The sequence below is a fragment of the Mustela lutreola genome, chromosome 4 (genome assembly GCF_030435805.1).
Source record: "Mustela lutreola isolate mMusLut2 chromosome 4, mMusLut2.pri, whole genome shotgun sequence".
Lineage (NCBI taxonomy): Eukaryota > Metazoa > Chordata > Mammalia > Carnivora > Mustelidae > Mustela > Mustela lutreola.
Window position 1 is genome coordinate 105,232,783 of NC_081293.1, and position 25,329 is coordinate 105,258,111.

Sequence of the window (25,329 nt, forward strand, 5' to 3'; positions counted from 1 at the left end):
CTGATCAGTCCTGCCGTCTGCAGGTCCACAGAGCCTCCAGCCTTCATGCTCCTGTATCTCCTCTGTGTGCCCTTTGGTTTGTGATGCAAGCTGTCCTTTTTAAAAATTCAGCCACGTTGCTGTTGAGGCGAAAATCCTGCTCTTACCCGTGTTCAGTAGCACCTGAGGGTCAGCAGTGGGGACAGTGGGGATAGCGGACATCCAGGAGCCCGCTGCACAGGCAGGCACTGGCAGGCACTGTAGCTGTGCCCATCAGAGAGCCACAGGATGTGTCTTCACTGAATCCCCACCATCGGGCGTGAGTGTGCTCGTCTGGTGCAGAGTTCTTTAATGGAGGATGTTCTGGAGGTTGTCCCTGGGTCCTGGCACACAGTCAGGGGACCCCCACTCTCGGGCAGAGCCATCCAGCCCCGTGTCCTGAGTTACTGATAGCACCATGTGGAAAGTCGCTTTCTCGGTTGTGCGTTGGGGATGCTCTGGGGACGTGTGTGTCCATGAGGCCTGAGATTCTGGTGCCAGGCCCACAGCGCCTCAGATCTGGAAGGCTGGTATGAGGCAGACCATTACCCCTTATAATTGGGGCATAAGTGAGCTAATTCCAGTGACACTTTGAGCCTATGTATGGCCTCAGATTTGAGGATTTCAAGGCACAATTATTACCCAGATCTTCACAGGTAAAATATTGGATCCTTAGCGATATTAAACTTTCTCCCAGGCAGGAGTGATGTTCTGCTTGCACTAGCAGAAGACCGAGCATGCATGTGTGTGGCCGCAGCCCTCAGCGGCCCCGTTGGTGGGGGTGGGGGAAGGGAGCAGATGCAGAGGTGTCCACTGGTGCTCGATGGGCAGCGCCTCTGGCTGGTGGGAATGTTCCTCCTCCCTCTGAACTGTGCTGCAGCCATAGCTGGGTCAGTGCCTTTCCTCAGCCCCAGCAGCACCTCCTGAAGTCCCTTACCCCTCAGGGCCGTTTGACAAGTTGGGGCAGAGTCCTTAGTGATGGACGGTCTTAAGGAGGCTGGTCTGTGCCTTGTAACTTCCAGCCGTGGCGAGCTGCTCCCTGGTTGTGATCTGTTCACATTCTGCCTATCGGTGGGGGGTGGGGGGTGGGGGGTCCTTGGCCTCGGCCTTTAATGTAGACATCACAGCCTTGAGAACACTGTCCCCGACCGAGGCCACTCAGCAGCCACCAAGTACAGCCAGAGGGACCAGAACAAGGAGGGCTTGGTTCTGCCATCTGGCCCGAGCCCATGCATGGCAAGACTCCTGAGGCCCACTTCTGCCGGGAGGCCTGCGTGTGGAGGACATGTCTGGAGAGCTAACAGTTAGCCTGCCGCTGTGTTGAGCGGACAAATGATCATTTTATGGGATTTTGTGCAACTGGAACCAGGGGCATGCAGACGACATCCTGGAGCCCCTGTGGCATTGCAGGTGTCACTGCGGGTAAGCTGCATCCCCAGGAGGGCATGGGGCACCCCCTCCCAGGCCCTGGGTGACCACGAACCCCAGGACGCATGAGCAGCGGAGTCCACTGTGCATGGAGCAGTGACGGGAAGGCAGCTCCCGGAAAGTCCAGGGATTTGGTGAATTCTGTAGTTGTGAGAATTAAGTTGCTCCCTCTAGGAAAAAGTCTAGCTGTTAACAGCTTTGCATGTGTACCTGGACCCGCGAGAAAGGTGTGGCCGTCACCACCTGGAGGGCTTGGCTGCAGGGACACTGCCATCTGGACATGCGGACAGGTGTCAAAGGAGAGATGGCGTCCATGTTCAGCCCTCAGTGCTCAGAAGGGCCTCCGAATGCTGACCTTCCCCATCTCTGTCTCCTTGTCGCTCTGTGCAGCAGGCACCAGAACGCTGTCCTTTCCCCACAGCGCTTGACCCACAGCGGGGGTCGTTTGAAAAGAGGTATTTAGAAGGAACGCTGCTTATCGGGTGTGTCCAGATGTCGAGGTTGTTTTCCGTGGCATCTCCCTGTGTGTTCACAGTCCCCAGTCCTGCGGAGCCCGGAGCTGCTGTTAGGAGCCTGCTGACAGCAGGAGCTGCTCCCTGCGATGGAGGCGGGTGGAGGGGGGCACGGGGGCGGGGCGGCAGGGTGGGAGGCCGACGCTAGCCTGGCCGGCAGCTCTGGCTTCTGCCAGGACTCACGTGCCTGCAGCACAGTTTAAGGCAAAGATCTGCCTTCTTGAGTTGTGTGATCTGTAACCTTTTTGTGTGTTTAGTAGGGTGGTGGCGTAGATGCTGGTTTTAGTGTCAGAAATTTGAGAAAAGAGAGTCCCCTTTGAGGAGTGTCTGACTCTTCAATCTGTACAAGAAGTCCTCCGGAACACCCTGATGAAATGTTGCTTTCTGTTGTGATTATAGGAAGTTTACGGACAGTGATGGGATTATTTAATAGACTCACCCGAGGTCGTTTGAAAATACCTGCTTTTAGGGGTACCTGGGGGGCTTAAGTCGGTGAAGCATCTGCCTTCGGCTTAGGTCACGATTCTGGCCCAGGGTCCTGGCATCCGCCCCGTGTCGGGCTCCCTGCTCCGCAGAGAGCCTGCTTCTCCCTCTCCCTCTGCCTGCTGCTCCCCCTGCTGGTGCGCTCTCTGTCTCTGTTAAATAAATAAAATAAAAGCTTTAAAAAAAAAAGAAAGAAAGCAAACCTGTTTTTAGAATCAGAGAGAAAGTGAGAACTGGAGAAAAGGGCTTTGAGCTGATTTGTCGGAGTGGCTTTTCGATGGCTGGGAAAGCTGGTGCCTGGCATCCATGGCAGACAGGGGTCTCTGGGAAATGGGTCACACACAGACTTCCTGGGCCCACGGCTTGTCCTAGGCTCCTGGCCCCCTGCGGGCTAGAGAAGGGGAACCCCCTGTGGGTACCTGAGCCCCCGCAGGAGACCCCTGAGGGACCCAGAGCAGAGGAGGACACATCTTTCAGGGCGCATGGGTTCCCTGCTCCGCTATGCTGGCTGCCCTGTGCCCAGCGTGTGCGCAGCCGTCCCGGGATATTGTCAGGGTCGGGGGGACCTGGGGAGGGAAGAAGCGGCTGTCCAGGAGCGCTAGGGCCCGTGCCCGTGTACGCATGTGCCCCTCCGAGCTGCTGCCCTCCCCCCGCCGCGGTGGAGCTTCCTCTGTGACCCTGTGCAGACAGAACGCTCTGCTTCGGACCGTGGCATCGTCCCGTCCTCGCTAAGGTCCTTATAGTCCCGCGGGTCTGTTTTTCCTTATTTTGCTGGGTGAAAAATTTCAGGTTTATAAACCAACCATCCGCAGGTTCTGGGTGCTTGACTTTGTCCCTATTACTACAGAAATGGTTTTTTCCTGACTAAACTTTGGAACAGAGGTCACTGATTTGATTTGCACCGGAAACGCCGTTTTAACGAATGCCAACCTGAAGGAGTTCCTTTTCAGGAAAGTAAAGGCAGGGGTCATGATCGCGCGCTCAAGCCGGGCATGGCTCCTCCCTTCTCTCATGGGGACGCGCGGGGCGGGGGCAGGGTCTCTTGTTGCCGGTGGATTCCCTCGCAGCCAGGAGCAGGCAGGGCTTTCCGTGGCTCATGGCTGGCGCCAGGCGTGGCCCCGGACTTCCCGGCAGTTGTGGGAAGGATATTCTGGGCCTTGGCAAATTTGGGCTTCAAACATGTTTTTACCAAAGAATCCTCTATGTGGCACCAAGGCTCTGGCCGTGGGAAAGGAGGAGGGGGCTTTGGAGGACCCGCCCCCTGGTCCCAGCCAGGTTTGTGGCATCTCCTTCTCTGCCATCTTGCCATCAGTTCACGCGGCAAGGCTGCCGTGCCTTTGTCCCACCGAACACTCCGTTATCCCTGGTGGTCGGTTTCCTGCTGAGCGGACTTCCGGGAGGGGGCGTGGCACCATCAGAGCAGGTGCCCTGAGTGTGTGCTCACCTGTGCGTGCCGTGCACGGCATGTTTTCCTCCTGCTCCAGCAGCGTAATCCAGGCTAGGAGAGCAGCCCCGCGTGCGGGTGGCATGGGCCTCAGCCCTCGAGGCCGGGCGTTGGGACAGACCGCGGCGCGTCCCTTCCCGTCCTCTGACCAGACTGCCTGTCTGTCCGTGGAGCTTCCTGACTCACCGGCTTTGCACTCATCTCCTCTCGCCCACCCGCCTTCCAGGGCTCCCTCCAGACGCTCCTTGTCTGCGGACATCTTCCCGGTTGCTGTAGCCCCTGTTCTTCATGAGAGCAGGAATTCCCCTGGTTCAAGGGCAGCATCATTTGCCGCGAGTCTTTATTGACTTAAGTCTTTATGAACACGTTCCCCGGTGCAGAAGCCGGGATTGACGTGAATCCCTCCCCCGACCTGTCGCAGTACCCCTTGAGCATTCGGGACCACAAGGCAGAGAGGTGTCCGTGCCGTCTGTCCTGGTCCACGTCTGTGCTCACAGCGGGTACACAGGAGCGGAACGGTAGCCGGAGGTCATCGCTGGGGCGATGGCACCTGGCCAGCTCTGCCTCTATCTTCTCACATGTGTGTTTTTCCTCCACAGAGAGGTGCCTGGAAGACCACGAGCTGGTGGTCCAGGTGGAGAGCACCATGGCAAGCGAGAGCAAGTTTTTATTTAGGAAGAATTATGCAAAATACGAGTTTTTCAAAAATCCTACGGTGAGAGTCTTAACCTCTTTTAGGTTCAGGGTTTCGGACTCTCGAACTCTTGGGGTTGATGTTTGGGATCCGTAGCAGCCGTGGATAATGGAAGTGAGACGGATACGGGGGTGGCAGAGGGTTTGAGAACCCGGTCTGCTGTCTCACGAGATGTCCTCACTCGGAACTCGGTCTCCGATGCTTAACTAAATGCCCTTGTGGTGGCCAGACGTGACGAGAGCGTTTTACGTGGTCACAGAGGGAAAGGGGGTTAGCTTCTGAGTGGGGAGAGAGGCGGGGCAGGTTTTCCAGTTACATCAAAAGGTCATGGTTGAATTGGTTCAACCAAGAACAGATCGGTTCAATATTCAGCAGAAGAAAAACCCATTACTCTCTGCAAATAGCTAGTAATACTACGTGATTTGTGGAAGGAGGAGTTTCCAGGCACATCGGGTTGGATCTTTCTTTCCTTTTTATTTCCCTGGGGGGTGGCGAGGGAGGCATGTGTCCTGGGACCCGTCAGGGTCCGGGGCCCCCTGCTACTTAGGGGAGGGAAAAGACGTCATTTTAGATACAGTTGGACGTCCGCACGCCTGTAGGAACGTTTTGAACGCTAGGGGCCCTGTAAGGCTGTTTTTCCCCACTTTTAAACCAACCTAATGTATTTGTTTTCCCATTTCCTTAGAATTTCTTCCCAGAGCAGATGGTCACTTGGTGTCAGCAGTCCAACGGCGGTCACAACCAGCTTCTGCAGGTACTGGGCAGGGACGCACTTCTGGGTGGACGTCCTCTCCAGTGGCCGTAGTGGCTCCCCAGAAGCTAGACGGGGTTGCCACCTTTGTACCAGCCCTGGCTCCTATCGGGGTTTAGAGTAACCAGAAGTAATGGTTGGTTGGGAAATGGGGGTGTAGCCAGGCTCCTTCGTGGTGAAACACTGACCAGCAGGATGAGCTTCCTCCAGGCTAGAAGCAGTGTGAGCAGAAGGGCAGGACAGAGCTCTGGGTATCTCCACACAGACCCTGAGCTCCCTTACCGGGAAGAGGGCTGGCATAAAACCCTTGAGAAGGTAGCAGAGTGTACGTTAAAATGAGTTTCATATCATGTCTCCCTCTGCCTTCTGAAGTCTGTTTGAGAAATCGTGGCCTTTCCCCAGCCCCTCCCCGTGGCCCTGGCTGAGTTGCCCATGCTCTCCCAGGGAAGACGGGAATGGGGACAGTTAGGTTGTGCCCCAAGAAAACGTGTCTGTGTACGGCATGTCGCGTGAGAGAACAGACCTTTCACGAACACAGCCAGCATTCTCCAGGCGGCCTCAGGTTAAGAGAAACCACGAAAATTTAGCTCCTGCAGAATTCTGCCTGCTGTCCTGCTTTGTCTGCTCTCTGGATTACCAGGCCTGTTTTCACCTCCTGAACGGTGAGGGCTTCAGAGCTCCGTTCTGGGGTTTCTCAAAGCCCCCTTGATCCCTACGCCCTGACCCTGACCACAGCATTTGTGCTGTGTCCACTGGCCTGTCCACCTGCGGGAGGAGCCGTGTCCCTCGCAGTCCCTTGAAAAAGACCCAACCCTGTCACTGCTCCGGCCTTGCTCCTGGACCTGTCTCTTGACCTCGGTTTCCCAAGGCAGGCATGCTGCATGAGGGGTCAGCTGGGACGTCAGTGTCACCCAGGCGTTCCTGGAGAGATGCATCAGCTCACCTTTCCGTGGAGGGCGACACGGTGGATGTGACGTGCTCGGTCTCCTTCCACACGGCTCCCAGTGCTTCCTGTTACCCTAATTTTTAATGAGGCTGCGTGTTTTATGGGAACCCAGGAGAAAGGGAGGGCCCTTAACCCTCCTGTCTAATAGGGGAATCTGCGACGTCCTGTGTTTTCGTCAATGCTGGGAAGGTCCATTGGCTCGCGTGGGCATGAATGTCCTGCACACCGATTTACGTGGGGTTTTAAGGTTTTTGAAAGGAAAACCATCGTTTGAAAATGCTTGGTTTGACCAAAAATGAGTGTTTTTGTAATTCAGAAGATGTCAGAGTGTCCACGACGGCAGTGAGACGCACCTGCTCCTGGCCGGCGGCAGCAGCTTCTGACTCTGACGCGTCTCTCCAACAGAACTTCCTGAACTCCAGTAGCTGCCCTGAAATCCAGGGGTTCTTGCACGTGAAGGAGCTGGGGAGGAAGTCGTGGAGAAAGCTGTACGTGTGTTTGCGGAGATCAGGCCTTTATTGCTCCACCAAGGGGGCGTCCAAGGTGGGTTTTAAAGCCGCTGCTGCCACCACCGTCACCCCAGGCTGGGGGCAGTCAGAGGGGACGCGGCTTCCTTGGAAAAGCACATCTGGGTCCCCCACGCTTGTGATAACTGGAGAAGCTGTCTCCCAGTTCCCGGCCCACTGGTCTCCCTCGGAAGCCGGGCGACTGCCCAGACCTGTGGGCCCCCCGGCCGGCCAGCCCCGGTCTTGGGAGCAGAGTCTCCTTGGCGGCCTGAGTCCCTGGAGGATGCTGACTCAGTTTCCAGGGTATGGAACTGGGCACCCGGGCTGGCCATGGGGTGGCTGGTAGATGGTTGCCATGCTAGTACGCATTACCGTAGATATTTCCAGGAAGGGCTTGGAGCTGGGCATGTATGTCCAGGAAGGGCAGGTGAGAGATGGAAGCTACAGCGGCAGGTGTCCACAGCTGGGGTGCTGGGGCCTCGCCCTGCTGGCTGGTGTCCTTGCACACTCCCGCTTGCACACTGTCCTTGTGTGTGTGAACACACCCTGCAGTGGGAGAGGGCCCCACAGACTGTGGCCAAGTGTGCGTCATTCCAGGAGAGAGGAGGGAGGGTCTGGGGGGACCCCAGGCGAGGGCGCTGGGGGCCAGGCCACCTTCAAGCCACTCTGGGCGGTTAGTGGCTGCCCCGCGTGAGCTGGGGACGAGGGGCGGGGGCGGGGGCAGGTGGAGCCGTTTCTATCTCCTACGGGGCTGGGAAGGCAACTTGATTTCCTGACTCCCCAGGGCCCTCGTGGAAGCTGACCCCAGAGCAGGAAGGAGAACTAGGATGAAGGAAGGGCAGGGCGAGGATGGGACAAGCTGCCGAGGGAAGACTGGGGTGTCTGGACCTTACACACCACGGCTGCAGAGGTGGCCCAGGCCAGACGAGGCAGCATGCTCTCCACGTTGAACCTTAGGCTCTAGATGTTCTCTGGTCTTCACTTTGAATGTTTGGTTCAGGAGCTTTGATACAGCATATGGCAGAGTCTCAAATAAATATGCTGTCTCGTGGGGTTTTTGGCTTTTTTAAAGATTTCGTTTATTGCTTTGAGAGAGAGACGGCGAGCATGAGGGAGCATAGGCAGGGGTGGGAGCAGCCGGCAGAGGGGGCTGAGCCGGGAGCAGGGAGCCTGACAACGCGAGGCTCCATCCCAGGACCATGGGATTATGACCTGAGGCAGACGCTCATGCAACTGAGCCGCCCAGGAGCCCCACTGTTGCAGTCTGGGCGAGGGCTGGGTGCCCTTGGTCGTCCTCAGCACTTACTCTAAACGACTGGTGGGCTCTGAGAGAGGGATGCACACACAGTGTGCACAGACCGCCCCTTTGACGAGCACGCAGGAGTGCCTGCCGTCTGCCGGGTGGCTGACCCCCCCTCTCCCGCAGGAGCCCCGACACCTGCAGCTGCTCGGGGGCTTGGAGGAGAGCAGCGTCTTCTCGCTGATCGCCGGCAAGAAGCAGTACGGTGCGCCTACCGACTATGGCTTCTGCATAAAGGTACCGCCCTCCTGCCCTATTTGGAGTCTGTGTCTCCCCGTGGCATCCCACCAGGGACTTCGAGATGGAACCCGAGACTCCTGTCTTGGCGCTGGGGTTGTTTAGGTTATTTTGTTACAGAAACACAAGTTCCCGGTGCACTGATTCATTCCCACTTCCCACTCTGTGTCGCTCTCTGAGTAGCTAGCACCTTGGGGAGAGGCAGAGAACGTGGTGGGCAGTGGATCAGTGGCTCCGTGGCTCAGCGACCCCAGCCTGTCACTTGGGTGGTCTCCGGGGTACTGAGAGCCAACACTTCCCATACGGGCTTATGTTCCCCGGGACAATGGGTGTGCCCCCACCCTGCCTCTGTGCTCACGTGTGTGAGAGCATGGGCTCACGCATATTTCCACATGTGTACACATATGAACACGCAGATTTGCTCACGTACATGCACATGTGCGTACACGTGCACACACAGATGGGGACACATACATATGCTCACATACACACACATGCGTACACATGCACATGCAGACGTGGATCCATCCTGTGCTCAAACACGCGCACACGCAGACATGGATCCGTCCTGTGCTCACACACATGTACACACAGATGCGGACATGTGCTCCCATACACACACTTGCACACATGTGCAGAGCTACGGGAATGGAGATGCACACATATGTCCGTGTGCACATACCCATGTGCAGGGCCCACTGTCCCCGGTGGAGGCCGAGCTGATGTCAGGGACGGTCACAGTAGAGGCTGCTTCCTGTGTACGCAGGGTTCGTGGGCTGCTCCGCTAAGGGCCCTCCCGCCCCGTCTCACTGCGTCTTCCCAGCTGCTCGTGTGGGAGCCGTAGCGGCCCCATAGCTCACACCCACTCCAGAGAGCGTGTGCGCGGACTCCCCAGCCGGGCTGACCTGCGAGCCTGGACCCTACCCAACCTGAGGAGAGGCCAGGGAGCGGGAGCACACTGTTCCCACAAATCCCAGCTTGTGTTTCACCTGGCGAAGCTTCCTGGGCTTGTGAGGAGCAGGAGCCCAGCGCCCGAGGTCCCCGGGAAAGCAACACAGGGGCGGCCTCTGCAGGGGCTGGGGCCACTGAAGCCCGGGTGACCAGCATCCCCTCCATTCCCACCAGTGCACACTTGCACCGGGTCCCCCCCGTCGCCAGGTAAACCCTGCCTGTGCTTGGGCCCCTGCCAGCCCTCCACAGCGGCATGTGTGACAGTGACCCTCCACCCGCCCCAGGCTACTTGCCCCCCAAATTCCCTTCTCTGGGCTGACGCTGTCCACAGTCTCTGGACCGTTCATGGGTCCCACCTTGGGGCCACTCAGATATGCCACAGGTCCTGACCCCATCAGGGGCTTCTCCCCTCACTGGCCAAGCCCCACAGGAGCCCTTTCTCAGCTGCCACCTCGGTCCTGCTGGGAGGCAACCACATACCTCTTCTTCCATAGCTCTGGGCCCTGTTCTCCAGTTGAATCCAACTTTCCCCTCACAGAGCTGGGCACCCCCTTGCCCCATGGCACCCACCACTTTCCCTTGTGAGAATTTGTGTCCTCTGCAATCCCTCTCTTTGGAGCTGGCCGAGCCCTCGTGGCTAAACCCAACCCAGGCTGGTCCATGCCAGGCGGAGAACGCAGCCTCTCTGGTCTCCTCCTGTGGGCTGGCTGGTGCGCACCGGGCCCAGGCCTGCCTGGCACGGGCGTGTTCTGCATTCACCATGTCACACTCACGGGGTCCCCTCTCACCTCCTGCAGCCCAACAAAGTCAGGAACGAGACGAAGGAGCTGCGGTTGCTGTGTGCCGAAGACGAGCAAGGCAGAACGTGCTGGATGACGGCGTGCAGGCTCCTCAAGGTACGCAGCGTCCCGTGTGCGCCCTGCGTCGCGTCGTGGACAGCCCTCCCTGTGGCCCGCCAGCCCTGTGTGCCCGCACGTCCTTCCAAACAGGGTCTCAGAAGCTGCTCCCAGAGGCTTCCCGTTAGGTCAGAGCCGACATCTGACCGCGGTCCCTGCCGTTCGGGGATGTGGTGGGACTCAGAGCGGCGCCCCTGGTTTCTCCCACCAGATGCCAGGAGCACCTCAACCAGTGAGACAACCAGAAACGTCTCCAGATGTGACTGGATGTCCCTGGGTGGGGCGTGGGGGCGGGGGACTGCACCAGCTGAGAGCCTGGGGTCTAGGGAAATAGGGATAGAAAGACCAGAGCAGGCACCAGGGAGAGAGAGAGCACGTCGCTCATCAGGAGGGTTAATGACTTCAGAGACGGAGCATCACACTCTCGCTTCCCAAAAAGCAGGGGCCACGAGGGAAACGTGGCACACCATGCAGCTCCCCACAGCGCCCGACGGACGTAGCGTCTCCTGCCTACACGTTCTTAAGGGAGTCTGCTGCGTAGAACCACGGTGCCCTCGGCAGCCACTCCCAGTAACCTCCACGGTGATTGTGTGTGACCCCGTGGTGATTCCGTGTGACCCCGCGGTGAAGGCTAGGCATGTAACGGCAGAGGACACCTCACTTCTGCGATCCTTGGAAAAGCCCCTTTGCGCACACCCATGCCCCACATGGCTGCCGTTCCTTATGTACATAAAGTGCATGGGCATCGCAGCATTGTGTGCAGTGGTTGTGCAAGGTGAACGTCTGGGTGTCTGGAGGAGAAGGCGCGGTCAGCAGTGCTGACCCGTGCCAGGGGTCTAGGAATCTCTTTATGAAAATGCCAACCTTCACCAAAGCTTCCAGCCAGGCAGAGAGTCAGGGCAGAGCCACCTAGAGAAACAGACCTGCTGAAGGAGGCATAGCTCGTGACCACTTGGAGATGCCGGGGGCCACCTGCTCCAAGCAAGGGCGTCCTGGAAGCCTCCCTTCCCCAAAACTGCGTATTGTTTTATTTTTGCTGCCTTTTAAACAGAGAGGGGTTAAGTGCAAAATGTTACTATTTTGTAACATTAACATTTCAGGGAGGGGACGTTAATGTGGGTACGGGACACCGGAGATTGGAGGTGACTCCTTGACAAGCCAACTGTACAGGTTATGGGATTTCCATTTAGAGGATACTCCTCGGTGACATGAAGAACGGGGTCCCCTCTGGAGTGTGTTGTGGGAAAATTCCCGGGACATATTATTAAGAATTAAAAAGCGAAATGCTCCCTTGGTTGTAGGAGCAAGGAGAGGAGAAGCTACAATGCACCTGTGGATCAGCTGGTGTGCACGGGGGCCTCGGTGAGACGCGGGTGGGGCAGGCGGGAGGGACACCTTCCGTAGTTCTGTATGCGCTTGATTTTTTTGGATCTGCGATATATAGTCTTGGAAAAAGCAAGAAAGGAAGCGGGAGCACAGTAACGCTGTGGGATTGGTGCTTTGGGGTCGTGCACAGCCAATCCAGGGAGCGAGGTCTCCGCCAGGCATCGTGCGTGGGATGGCAGGGCCAGCGGAATGGAACCGGGCACGGGGAGGGAAATGCGCAGAACGAGCGGTGATGGTCATATCCAGTGTTACCGTTAGCGCCAACAGGAATGCGTCCCGTCGGAGGTTAACGCAGGATCAGAAACGTTGACAAGTGTTTGCTTTGGGCCAGACTCTGCCTCACGTCTAACCTCGCCGTAGCTCGGTGGCACGCGTGCCCGTCGTGATCCTCCCTGGACTGAGGACAGTGCTGAAGCCCATCGCGTTCTGCCTGGGAGCGGGGGCCAGGGGCCTACTGGTGTGCGCACCATCGGCTCTGGGGCCCCACATTGGGCTCCAGAGCTCGCCACAGCAATCCGCTGCCCTCCGTGAGAGCCAGCAGGAAGGGGAGCCCCGTCCACGTCTGCACGTGGCCTTGTTGCCTCCAGTCAGCCCCAGACCCCACATCCCAAAGGCTGTTCCTGAAGGAAGTGAGGGTCTGGACTGAACAGCTACTAGTGTGTTTGACAAGCTTGGGCCACTCCGGTGACACAGAAGCTGAAGGGCACCTTCAGTTCCAGCTGGTTATGCGCCGCGGCGTCTTACCGCCACCGAGCAGGCTGATGGACCTCTTCCCACATGAGAGCGCCTTACTTCGCCACCCCCCTCCCCGTCCCATCTCGAACTGTCTCTGTCTCAGAGCAGGAAGCGAAATCAGAAGACTCTAGACCTTGCCTCGTACCCCGACGTTACCTTCAGAATGGGGTGTGTTTTCTCCCAGGAGTCGGGGCTGTTTGAAGCCATAGGAAACCTTATAAAGTGCGTCTGTTCCCTCTGCCCAGCTCCTGTACCAGCCGCCCGGATGTGAGCGTGGACTCAGGTCCCTCACTGTCCGTCTCCCTGACAGGGGACCCGACCCATCCATCCACCCTCCCTGGGCTTGCTCAGAGCCAGGTCTCAGTCCAGAGGTCATCTTCCCTGGAGCCCCCGCCCCCAGGCCCTCTCGGACAGCCAGGATTGCCCGGCACTCAGAACATAACAGATGCTTGGAAAACTGAGCTGGATGACAGCGGGCACCACCCAGACTCCTGTGTCTGCCTGTGACTGTTTCTTTTTGAAGCTCTTCCTCCTGGTGTCCTAGGCAAGGCCGGCATCGACCCGGGGTCGGCAGGGGCAGCAGGCGGGGGCTTGGACCTCAGAGAGTCTGGGTCTGGGGCTGGAGTCCAGGGGTCTCAGCGGCACAGACTAAGGAGACACTGGGCTGTGCCTTTCCACAGTTCACCAGGGTTCTTGTCGGTAGTGAGTGATGGCAGGTCCCCAGAGCGCTAGTGTTCAGACTGTCCTGTTCCCAGAAGGCGGTCAGACATGCATGTCCTCCCTGGAGGAAGCGTCGCCCTTCTGCTGTCCCCGGTGTATCCAGGAGTCCACTCGTGAGTGATGGCTAAGACTGCAACAGCTGTCTGCGTTGTATTAAAATCCTGGGGCTTGTTGGAGAGCAACAGCTTATTTTCAGTGAGCCAAGGACTTTTGGTGCCTCTGAATACCATCACAGGTCCACTTTACAGAATAGCTTGAGCCTGTGTAGGAGAGCATGGGCCCTGCTGTCTCCAGAGACGCTTGCGGGACAAAGCTGGCAGGTAGTATCGGCTGCCGTTCCTCCTTCTTTCCTATAGCGCAGCTAAATGATTTCGTAGCCATGCAGGGGGCGGGGGGGGCGTGGAGGGAACATTAACCTTTGTTGCTGTGCTCTATTATCTCCCCCATCCTTCTAGAAGTTTCTGAAACTGCCCTAGAAATTCCTCCCCAGGAGGGAGGTGTGGCTTCCCAAGCGCAGGTTTCAGTAAGGAAGGCTTGCTGTAGAGACACCCCAGCCCATGCGGGCAGTTCAGATGTCCGTCAGAGACCGTCGTCCCCTGCAGGATTCCCGAAGCACCTCTGCTCAGAGGCGGCCTGCATGCCCCACCCTGCCCCGCCCCTCCCTCCCCACCTCTGCCCCAGTTCCCAGTGCTGTGTGCCAGGCTTCCAGGCCGCAGCAGCCTGAACAACGGGAGCAGGACGAAACAGGAGAGCAAGTGAAATGGACAGAAGGTAGAAACCAAGGTGTGTAAAAACAGGGAACTTGAAATGGGGAGAGGAAACGCCCACTGGACTTCTCTACCTACTGTTGTCTTTTAAGAAGGGAATGTGTGCAAAAACAAAGGAGACCCTAAAATTGACTGCAAAATCCAGAAGGAGAAAATCAACCACATTTTTAGTTTCTCTAAGTTTCCAGGAACGTTTTAAGTTCTGTGTGGTGCGAACGGTAACAGACCGTGATACCTGTGAGGCACGTGGACATGTCGGTCAGCGTCCCGTCCTGCTTCTGGGGCTACACTGTCCCTCCAGAACCCGCTCAGATTTCCTGGGGCTACACTGTCCCTCCAGAACCCGCTCAGATTTCCTCTCCGTGAATAACCGAGGAACACGGCTGCTTATTTGTACGTCTCCTACAAGACTGTAGCTGCCTCAAGGTTAAAGCGCATCTCGTACTCGCTTTGCATTCCTGGAGCTGAGCCTGCCCGTAATGGATGATGACCCTAAACCCTTGTGCAGTCTTTGCACAGGGAAATAAACTTCCATCTCGCTTAAGAACGTCAGTGTTGAATGTTTAATTCCATTCCAAGAGAAAGGAACAGCGTGTCATTCACGAGACGGTGTTAACCCCTCAGACACTGTTGCGTGTGGGGAGGCTGTTCGCTCGCGTGGCACACGTTGACTCTGAACCTGCAGCCGTGGCCATGCCCCTTATGTGGGGACGTCTCTGCAGTTCCTTTACACCCCGGAGCAGGACATCAGCTGTCACTCATCTGTCTTCTTTGTGAAAGTGTTGCATTCAAGCAGATGTGACTAGGAAATAAGAAACATTTTGCCCAAAATGGGGGCGAATAATTCTATGGCCACGCGTTTTGTTGTTTTTTTTTTTTCCCCAAGCAATGGAAGGAAGTGTAAAGGAAGAAGAATGATTGGACCGTGTTTCTCTAAAACCCACTCATCTAAAATAAAAAGAGAATACTGTTAAGGAATTGGTACTGTATGTCGTGTACAGACGGTTAATAATCTGAAAACTGTCATTTTATGCCAATAAAACTACCTCTCTGAAGGCTGGAGTATTTACTTGTAAGTGGGGAAAATGAGAATTCTTAGTCATGGAACTTCAAAAAATAACTGTGGGAAGTAGACCGCTTCTTTAATACTTAAGGCAGACATAATATTTCAAGACTACAGTGCAAATAAAACACAGTTCGACACCTGCCTAAGATCAAACTAGTTAGATGGCTCGTGGCCAAGGACGAGTCCTCCGAGTGAGTCATTGGAACCGGGAGCAGTCTTGGGCCGTCCTGAAGGGAGGGTGTGTGTGTTTCCCTTCTTATTCTTTTTTTGGCCTCAATTTGATGATTTTCTTTAATGCTTTGAAAGGGATCCTTAGGCCATTGATTTTGAGCCTTACGTTTTCAACTGTTTGTCATGTTTGTACAAGTATTCGATTCGGAGTGTTGGTACACACACCTGTGTGCACGCATGCCGCACACACTTCTGCTTAGAAGACCACACGTGCACACACGCACGTATGGGTGTGTGTTGTTAGGTCACACAAGTTTGGAATACTTACGTCTCTGGGCCCCTGCGTGTGCGCTCTCTCTCTCTCTGTCAAGTAAATAAATAAAATAAAAAAGAACACATATGTCTGTTTGACATCGATTCTTTGGTCCTTCTGAAATCTGCTGTTACCTGCATCAGGGACACCCGCCCCGACGCCTCACCCCTCCCCCGACGTTACTGTGGGTATGTCTGTGTCTGCACGATTTTTTTTTTTTAAAGATTTTATTTATTTATTTGACAGACAGAGATCACAAGTAGGCAGAGAGGCAGGCAGAGAGGAGGAAGCAGGCTCCCCGCAGAGCAGGATCCCAGGACCCTGAGATCTTGACCTGAGCCCAAGGCAGCGGCTTAACCCACTGAGCCACCCAGGCGCCCTCGTCTGCACGATTTTTCTCCTCCCTGCTGCGTTTCTGCCTTTGCGGGTCCTCGTCTCTGACCACCGTGCGATCAGACTTTCTCCTCTGGTCATCTTGACGTTCTCGTTGGCGGGTTTGTTGGGAAAGGTGTCCTTCCACCGCTTCTCAGGAACGTCGGTGCTTACGTCTGCCATTTGCTGTTTCTTTTCCGTTTGCGCCATCAGCCTGTGTTCATCTCTTTCCCCATTTAAATTGTTTTTGGGGGGTGGGGGCAGGAGAGACCCATCCGTTAGTTTTATTTCTATTTTTAACCTCTGTCCACATTGTTTTTCTCCTTCTCTCTTTCCTGGCTGTCTTGGCACGATCTTCCCCTCGCTGGACCCCAGCGTGCCCGGCTGTCCCCACCGTGGCTGCGCAGGGGTGAGGCTCTTCTCCGTATCTCATCTTAGATTTCAGTTCTTCCCATGTCTTAAGCCTCTTAAGACTTAGAAGAGCCCGTGTCGTTAATTGGGACTCCTGTTCATCTACACCCACCCTTTCCTGGGTTTGCGCCCCTTTTGGGGACCAGAGGCATGCCCAGTTCTTCCAGCGTGGGTCTGCTGGCGCGGCCGCCGTCGCCCGAGATGGGTTCGTTTGCCGTCATGCTGTCTCACCTCCACTGTCGAGGGAACTGTCCACAGCCCGGGGGGTGCCTTCCACCCCCCGCCGCCCTCCGCACCCCGTTCCACTGCCTTCTCTCTGCGCGTCCGTGGAACTCAGCCGCCTTCCACTTGTGGCTCCGGTGACCGTGACATGCGCTCTTCGCTGCTTGGGTTTGTCGCTCTGTCTCCGCAGTCGTGCTGGGATGGGTGGGGACGTGGGTTTCTCCCTGGTAGCCTGCCCCGAGATCCTACAGCCTTTCGTCTTTCTATCCGTTCTGGAACATGCTTGGCCGGCAGCCCTTGGGTACTTCTCGCGGCCTGTCCCCCATGTTCTCGGAGCACCAGCACCTGCGTGGTGGACCTTCTGGTACTGTTCCAGACACCAGAGGACATCCTGTGGGGTTGAAGCTGGAGATGAGCTACCTCTTGATAACTGCGTCTCCTTGCCCGACTGTCTTCCTTTCCCGTGTAGGCAAGCGGGGGACCGGGGTGCAGGCGGGCGGTTACAGGCGAGCGGGACTCTGCTTATTGCCTGGCCCCAGGAAGCATGGACCGTAGGAGGTGGGGAGGGGCAGGCTGTGTGTGTTCGAACCCAGAGCCCTTACTTTACCATGATCCTGAGTGACCAGCCTCACTTCCCTGCTGCATCTATTATTTGTACTTGGGGATAAAGGACGCGTTTCCTGACGTGGAGAGGAGTAAAATGAAATGAAGCTCTTGGAAGTGTACCTGGCCCATAGCAGCATTCACTAAGGTTAACTGTGGAGCTAGACTTTTTTTTTTTTTTTTTTAAGATTTTTTAAATTTATTTGAGAGAGAGAGAAAGCATGAGCAGGGGGAGGAGCAGAAGCAGAGGGAGAAGCAGGCTCCCCACTGAGCAAAGAGCCCGAGGATGGAAAACACCATCCCAGGACCCTGGGATCATGCCCCAGCTGAAGGCAGATGCTTAACCAACCGAACCCCCAGGCGCCCCTCAATCTTATTATTACATCGTCACTGCCTGCTTCTCCCTTGCCCCCTGCCAGCATGAGAGAGCCAGTAAGCCGCTCCTGTCCACAGGAGACAGGCGTGCAGGGGCCTGGCTGTGCGCCCACAGCGGCGGCTGGGGTCGCTCCCTGTTCCGTACTTTGTGTGGTCCTTCCCTGCACGGGTCTGCCACCTTCTAGGGCTTGTGGGGCTCCAGGGGCCCCGGCGGCTGACTCTGGCCTTCCCCCTGCAGTACGGAATGCTGCTGTACCAGAACTTCAGGATCCCGCCCTCGCGGAAGGCCTTGCTCCCCTCCTTCTGCACGCCGGTGGTGAGTGCCTCTGCGGCGTCCAGAAGGCGGGCCCCTTCCCAGCATCGCGGCTGAGCGCAGGTTGTTTCCGGGGAGATGGGTTTGTCTGGCCGGCGGTGTGACTGCTGGGGTCAGGTCCTGTACTGGTGAGGATGGTGGCTCTGTTTAGGAACTCGGGGACTGTCACCAGCCATGTCTTGCTCTTACTGGGGGCAGCCGTGGCACTATGGCCATGGGTGACCCTGAAGCTTCCCCTCATGGGAATTAGAGCTGGGAGTGTCCTTGTCCTCAGGATGTCCTCTACTTCCCAAAGGTGGAGGAACACTTCGTCCTCTCCAAACCTTGACCCTTTGGCTCCCCCAGGCCCATTTCTGGGAGGGGCCGGGTGTGCACAGGGAGGGTCCATGTGTTGCCCAGAACTGAGCCCCTGGGGAAGGGACTTGGTGGCTGCCCACCACCCCAGTCCTACGGCACCCCGTGGCCTTCAGTGGGGTTTGGGTGCAGTGAGGGGACTGGAGCGTTTCTTATTCCCCTCCAGAGAAACCAAAGCCACCTCTAGGTCAAGGGCCCTCCTGCCACAGAATTTCCACCTGAGCTTTAGAGTGTGGGTCAGGATGTTCCGTCACCCTTCCCCAGCCATCGCTGGCCTGGTTCCCTGCGTTTTAAGAACTTGTGGCCTTACCTTCCAGCGCAGCGTCTCGGAGAACTCCCTCGTGGCAATGGATTTTTCTGGGCAAACAGGAAGAGTGATCGAGAACCCGGCTGAAGCCCAGAGTGCGGCCCTGGAGGAAGGCCATGCCTGGAGGGTAAGGCCAGGCCGTCCCGTGGACAGGCCCCCTCATGGATAGTGCCCCTGCCCCCTGCTGGCCTCCCGGAAGAACGGCCCTGTGGGTGCCGTTGCGGGGACAAGGTGCCGGGAGGAGAGGTGGCATCACAGTCTCAGCTGGGGTTCCTCCATGTTCCCAGGGGGAGGAGCAGAGCCCTCTGACCTCATGGCTCCAGCACAGAGCTGCCCCTGCTACGGGTGGTCAGCGGCCGTGTGTGGACAGCCCGGAGCCCTCCCACCCTGACACGGCTGGGCGGCGCTCACACCATGGCTCGATCAGCTTCGGGGCCTCGGACAGTCTCTTCCCTTGGAGGCTCCTCCTCCTGACCTCCCCATGGGGAGAGTGTCCCCAGATTTCAAATTCTCTGAGATTTACAGACAATGTACAAAACGTGAGCCCGCTGGCTCAGAGAGTTCCCTGAACCTCTGCCTCAGAGCGTGTTGGAAAAGAACGTCCCCACGGCCCGGGGTCTCTGTAGGCCAGTGTTTCCCGTGCAGAAGCTCGTGCTTTTCTCCCAGAATGTCCTGGAGTTTCACTGTGTGCTTCAGTCCTGGGGCTGTGGGGATTCCTCAGGATGCTTCTGTTTTCACGCCCGTGGCCAGATGTGGCCGGCTGGGGAGGCGGTATCTCCACAGTCGAGGGCCCCACATCCGGGCCGGGCCTGCCCGCACGGGTGCGTCCCCGGCAGTGGCGGGCCGCGCCGGTCTGCTCTGTCGGCGCTGACGCGGGCATTCCTTCCGCAGAAGCGAAGCACACGGATGAACATCCCAGGCAGCCAGAGCCCCCTCCACCCTTCCACCCTAAGTACAGGTAAGCGCCTCTTGGCGGCCTGATCCTTGGGTCCAAAGGGTGGCCCCCATCCCTCCCGGAGCTTCCCCTGGCCCCCGGGCCCAGCGTTTGCTAGGAGAGGTGTAGCCGTGGGAGCCAGGGCTGGTGCTGATGGCGGGTTTGCTGTGCCTTCAGGGAAGCCAGTCCCCTCCTTCCCTCTTCCCTCCCGCAGTGATTCACAGGACGCAGCACTGGTTCCACGGCAGGATCTCCAGGGAGGAGTCCCACCGGATCATCAAGCAGCAGGGGCTGGTGGACGGGTAAGGAGGTGGTGGCCTGGGGAGCGGGCTCCTAACCCCTGCTGTGCCGGCTGCACCCTCTGTCTGGTTTCTGAGATCCTGGGTGGCGGCAGTCGCTCCAGCCTCAGTTGGAAGAGGGGAGTATGTGGCTCAGGGTCAGCGGGGGGCAGGGCGGGCTCTGCTGGCCGGCGGCCATAGGAAGATCGCAACCCGCCTGTTCCCAACTTCTGCCTCTTTGGTGCACATCAGATGGACGGACCAAGAGCACAAGCCAGTTTTTCATTCGGTTTTTCATTCGCAGGGCAGGGGCAAACGAAAGAACAATGTTTTTATTTACATTTGATCAGGTGGCTTTTGCTGAGAACAAACAACCCCAAAGCCTTCAAGGCTTCAAGCCACAGAGCTGGATCATTTCTCACAGTCGGATCTGGTGGGGGTGGGGGGTCCTCCTCACCTGGGCCAGCTGTCCTGGGGGCGGGTCGGCCTTCCTTCCGGGTCTGACAGCTGGTGTTGGTGTTGGCTGTGGAGATGGGGCGACTGGGTGTGTGTGCCAGCAGGCTAGCCTGGGGATACTCGCTCTGTGGCCATCGTGGGTCCCAGGAGTGACAGAGGTCAAAGCCCGAAGCACAGGCTCTTCTCAGGGCTACTATCCCACTGGCCGATGCAGAGCCCTATAGCCTTGCTCTCCTGGCCAGTGGAGGAGCTGCCCAGCGCCCTGGATGTGCACCTGTGTCCTCCCTCTGACTCCCAGCAGGAGGTACCCTCTGCCTCCCCGCCTCCCTTCATATGTTAGAAGTTTTCCTATAGACATTTTAAAAACTTACCCAGGAGAGAAGAAGATAGTGAGTCCCCATGTGGTCCTTGTCTGGTTTGGATGGTTTGCTCATTTTAGTATGTCTGTGTCCCTTCCTGCACGATTGGCTCCTCCCCGCTCCGCCTTCCCTCTCCTGGAGGAGTTTATTTTTTTATTTTTTTAAAGATTTTATTTATTTATTTGAGAGAGAGAGAAAGGGAGAGAGTGAGTACACACATTCAAGCAGGGGGAGGGGCAGGCAGAGGGAGACGGAGAGCAGACCGCCCGCTGAGCAGGGAGCCCGATGCCGGGCTCGATTCCAGGACCCTGGGACCATGACCTGAGCTGAAGGCAGGCGCTTAAACGACAGAGCCCCCCAGGTACCCTGCCCTCTTGAATATTTTAAAATAAATTGCAGACATTCTATATTTTATCAGTAAACATAGTGTGTCTCTAAAACATAAAGAGCCTTGTATTTTGACATGATTCCTTAATGTCCTCTAAAATCCAGTCTGGGTTCAAATTTCCCTAATTGCTGCAAAAAGAAAAAAAAAAATCCTTGAAACTGAGTTGGTTCAAATAGGGGCTGACGAATGGCATTTGGCTGGTGGGTCTCACGCCTCCTCAGATAGGACGGTGTCCCTCTGCTTCCTTCTCTTCCTCTCGTTGGCTTGTCTGTTGCTGAAGCAGTGGGTGAGTCGCTGGCTGCAAAGGTGGCTGAGCTCGTGACTTTTCCCTCAAGTGAGGGGGTCAATTTGGAGAAGATGGTTCGGCCCCGCCACCTTCCCGCGGTGACAGAGGAGCTGCTGCTTGCCTAAACTGGGACTATGTCCGCAGATTCCTAAACACTGGATTTCTTTCAGTCAAAACTTGCTGTTTTTTGTTTGTTTGTTTTAAAGATTTTATTTATTTGACAGACAGAGATCACAAGTAGGCAGAGAGGCAGGCAGAGAGAGAGAGGAGGAAGCAGGCAGAGAGCACTGAGCAGAGCGCCCGATGCAGGCTCGATCCCAGGACCCTGGGATCATGACCCAAGCCGAAGGCAGCGGCTTAACCACTGAGCTACCCAGATTTTTGATGCTCACTTTGGCCAACGGGACTTGGTCAAGTCGGTTCCTGAGCTCTTCTGACGCACCACGGACAGTGCTGGATCCCAGAGTGACCCGAGAGCATTCGGCTCCCCTGAATGTTGCTCTTCGGAAACTCGCTCTTTCTAGTGGAAAGTGGCTTCTGGATGTCACAGCCTGTGGGCCCTTTCCAGGGACAGAGCTAGGACATAGGCTCTTTTTCCCTACAGTGAAAAATAAAAATTTGAAACCCTCTCTTTCAGGGTTCACAGTGATACTGCAAACTTGGCCGGAAGAGGACAGGTTTTTTCCCCTTGATTTTACTGTATTTCTCTTCTCTTACTCCGAAAATCTTACTAGGACATAATTATTTGTAAAAAACTGACTTTCCCTATGTCTCATCACGTCTGGGAAGTAGTCCTGTGGCCCTCATAATCCTGAAGGCGTGTTCCAGGCAGGTCACGTCCAAGAGCCACGTTTAAACCGGCTCCTCTCCAGGGTTCTAGCAGCAAACCTCTCAGTGGTCAGTGAGGTTCATTTGTCTCTGTTTGCTTTCGATTTTTGTCAGTGGATCTGCTTGGGTTTCGGCTTAATGCTTCTCGTTAAGTTCTACAAAACACAACCGCAGTTCCAGAATCAGAAGGGTGAAACCGGGCGGGCTCCCTGTAGACTCTCCACTGCCCCCCGCACCTCCTCCACTATGGGGGCCCATTTTAAGGGGTCTGCGCGTCCTCTCGCTGTGGCAGGTGCACCCACATGGCGAGGGTCTGCCCTGTCTCGGGCTTGGTGTTTCCAGGCTGATGGTAGGACATTGGGGAGCTGTCCCCTCATAGTTCAGTTCAGCTGATGTCTCTGCTGGTGGTGCCCAGACTCGGGTGGGCGATGGCATGCCATGGCCCCTCAGGCTGCGAGGGGGTGTCCACCTGTCTCCTCTGTTGCCAGGCCAAGTCTCTTACTAGAGATTGCACCCTCCTCGGGCATTTCTTCTCTTTTCCCGTCTGGAAACCGTTTGTATCTTCTCCCAGCGTTCTCCATCTGTTTTCTGCAAATGTTCTCTCTCACATCGTTGTGCCGCTTTGGACTTCGCATGTGGCTCGTGTCTGTTTTCTATTAGGTTTGGGTTGTGCAGGCTTTTTTTTTTTTTTTTTTAAAGATTTTATTTATTTATTTGACAGAGAGAGAGATCACAAGTAGACAGAGAGGCAGGCAGAGAGAGAGGAGGAAGCAGACTCCCTGCTGAGCGGAGAGCCCGAAGTGGGGCTCCATCCCAGGACCCTGGGATCATGACCTGAGCCGAAGGCAGAGGCTTAGCCCACTGAGCCACCCAGGCGCCCCGTACAGGCTTTTTGATGCCAATTTTATGTAGTTGTCTTTATCATTTGTGTCCCTTTTCCGCCTGTATTTTCGGGCCCTTGCCGTGTTGGTTTTGGCTGCTCCGTAAAGGAGTTTGCTCCTGTTCTCAGGGATCCCTGTTGTTTCTCTTCTTCCCTTCAGTCTTTTTCTCCCAACTTTTCGCTCCCAGTGTTCCTTTTTGTTTGTCTAGATCCCAGATACATTCAGAATGTATTTATGCTGAGATGCTGTGTAAAGAACCAGTCCTATTTGTTTTCCCTGTGCGGCTGTCACATTGTTCCAAAACTACTGATTTGAAAAGTCACCCTTATCCAGCAACAGCCCCCTTTTTAAAGCATTAGAAGTGAGTCCTCCTCCCCTATGCACCTCTGAAGGGTCTGGCCCGTCTAAGGAGAGGGAAACCAAACAGTGACAGCGTTTGCGTGCAGGGTTATGTAGGTTCCCGGGCTTTCCTCTGATGAGGTCACCACACTGGCTGTTGGATTCATTCCAAGGAAGCCCAGTGGTTCACTTGCCAGGGGGCATCAGATGCCATAAAAGTGAAGGTTCCAGAGGGGATGGGCTGGCGTCATGACCGCTCGTGTCCCTCCCGGGGCCCCAGGCAACGTGGCACCTGTGTCCCTCTGGATCACGGTGGATGGAACCTCAGAGGCCATGTGGGGACATGTGTGATCTGAGGACACTCCCCTGTGATTCCCAGCCAGGCCCACTCTGCCTTTAAAGGGCTGCCCCTGTGTGTGGGAGCCGTATGGTCCTTTCACACTCGGGCCATGACATTGTGCGTCTGTACCTGTTCTGTTTTGTTTTTTAAGATTTTGTTTATTTGAGAGACAGAGCAAGCACGAGCCGGGGTGTAGGGGCAGAGGGAGAAGGAGAAGCCGACTCCCAACGGAGTGGAGCAGGGAGCCCGATGTGGGGCTTGATCCCAGGACCCGAGATCAGGACCTGAGCCGAAGGCAGGTGCTTCTCCGACGGAGCCCCGAGGTGCCCCATGTTAGTGCCTGTTTAAAAAAATAAAACGTGTTGGTCTTTTCACCATTTCCTAGAGTCCTTGTCAGCGAGGTCTCTGTCCGTTCAGGCCCACAGACAAGGATGAGCATCCCTGTCAAATTTCCTCCCACAGACCGGCCGGCCCCCTGGCATCTGCCCCGTTAATAAGCCGGGCTTTCTCTCCAGTGTAATCTTCAGCCCTGGTGTCAGGCTGGTCAAAACAAGGGTCAGGATAATGGGACCCATTCAGATGTCATCACCGTGAGGCTAGACTTCCATTAATTGCTGGGCGCTTAGGCAGGAAATGTGTTGGGAAAACAAGGTAAATGAAATAATCAATTCCTAATCTTGACTGATCCCTGCAGAGATAATGAAAGGAAGACGATTTAGAGATTCCAGCAACGTGGAGAAAATGACCGAAAGTCAGCCTTAACCTCAAAGACAGGGAGTTAGGAAGAGGGGCTGGAAGGAGACAAGGGAGCCTGGCACCCACACAGTGGGGAGGGGTCTTTGAAACCCCCGGGGTCCAGGCGCCCTCATCTTTTCCCTCCTGCCGCCCACAGCCAGCCCACAGCCCGGAGAAGGATTCTTGCAAGGGCAGATCTAGCGCCGTGGCCTCTGCTGAGTGCCCACTGGTGGCTCACTTCTTCTCCTGCTGCATTTCGGCTCTGTCCCCCGCCCTCTCTACCCTGGCCCTGCTCACACTGGGCCCGGCCCCGCCCCCGCCCACCCCTCTTGGGTCCCCAGTCTCTAGCTCTGTGCTGTTGGTGAGCCCCGAGGAGCACGCCAGTCCTCCCCTGTGGGGGAGGGAACTTCTCTGTCCAGATTTGAGTTGTTTGCAGCTCCCCACGGACCCCCATGTTAGGGGGCAGGGGTCCTGTCCCAGGGCTGACACAGTGCCCCCATCAGCACCATAACAGCGCTCAGCAGCCATGAAGGAACCGTCTATACATGCCTCCTCCGATCTTACCCGTGGCCCTGTTGATCCTAGAAGCCGGGATTCCTCTGTGCCTAAGACTGGCTGCTAGCCTCTGGGGACCTGGCTTAACTTCTCCGTGCCCACTGCCCTCATCTTGAAACGAGAACCATGACAAGGTCATGGTGGAGACTAAAGGAGTTGCCAAGCGCTCAGAGCTTCACTTATGACCCTGAGCTGGGTTGTCCCGAGGACTGCTGTCAGCAACCGCCACCCCCACCCCCCCAACCCCCACCCCCCACACCCCGGCCCCCAGCACAGGCCTCGCTCTGCTTCAGGAGCCCGCCAGGGGGCACATTTGCAAGATCCCCCTACTATGTGGTCCTCACTGCTTTCCGTCCTGTGCTGGGTTCCAGATTTCTTTTTTTTTTTTTTTTTTTTTTTTTTTCATTTTTTTTCCCCCAAAGATTTTTATTTATTTATTTGTCAGAGAGAGAGAGAGAGCAGAAGAGCTGGGTGAGGGGCAGAGGGAGAAGCAGGCTTCCCGCTGAGCAGGGAGCCCGACGGGGGGCTCAATCCCAGCATCCTGGGATCATGACCTGAGCTAAAGGCAGCTGCTTAACCAACTGAGCTGCCAGGCATCCCTCTGTTCCAGATTTCTTGACCTGGCCGCGTTGCCTGCCACGTAGTCCTGGGACCTGTCCCTGCAGAGGT

The 25,329-nt window shown here is 56.4% G+C and overlaps 1 protein-coding gene across 6 annotated transcripts in view; it reads left to right on the plus strand.

Annotated features, from left to right (window-relative positions):
- The window catches only part of GRB10 (growth factor receptor bound protein 10), a 171,002-nt gene that overhangs the window by 139,094 nt on the left and 6,579 nt on the right, over positions 1-25,329 (plus strand). For all 6 annotated transcript variants that reach the window (XM_059170619.1, XM_059170618.1, XM_059170616.1 and 3 more), the window contains 9 exons: positions 4,485-4,600; positions 5,265-5,333; positions 6,682-6,819; positions 8,209-8,319; positions 10,068-10,166; positions 17,546-17,623; positions 18,292-18,408; positions 19,173-19,239; positions 19,430-19,517. In XM_059170619.1, the coding sequence (XP_059026602.1) occupies positions 4,485-4,600; positions 5,265-5,333; positions 6,682-6,819; positions 8,209-8,319; positions 10,068-10,166; positions 17,546-17,623; positions 18,292-18,408; positions 19,173-19,239; positions 19,430-19,517 (883 nt within the window). The remainder of the gene's footprint in view (positions 1-4,484; positions 4,601-5,264; positions 5,334-6,681; positions 6,820-8,208; positions 8,320-10,067; positions 10,167-17,545; positions 17,624-18,291; positions 18,409-19,172; positions 19,240-19,429; positions 19,518-25,329) is intronic.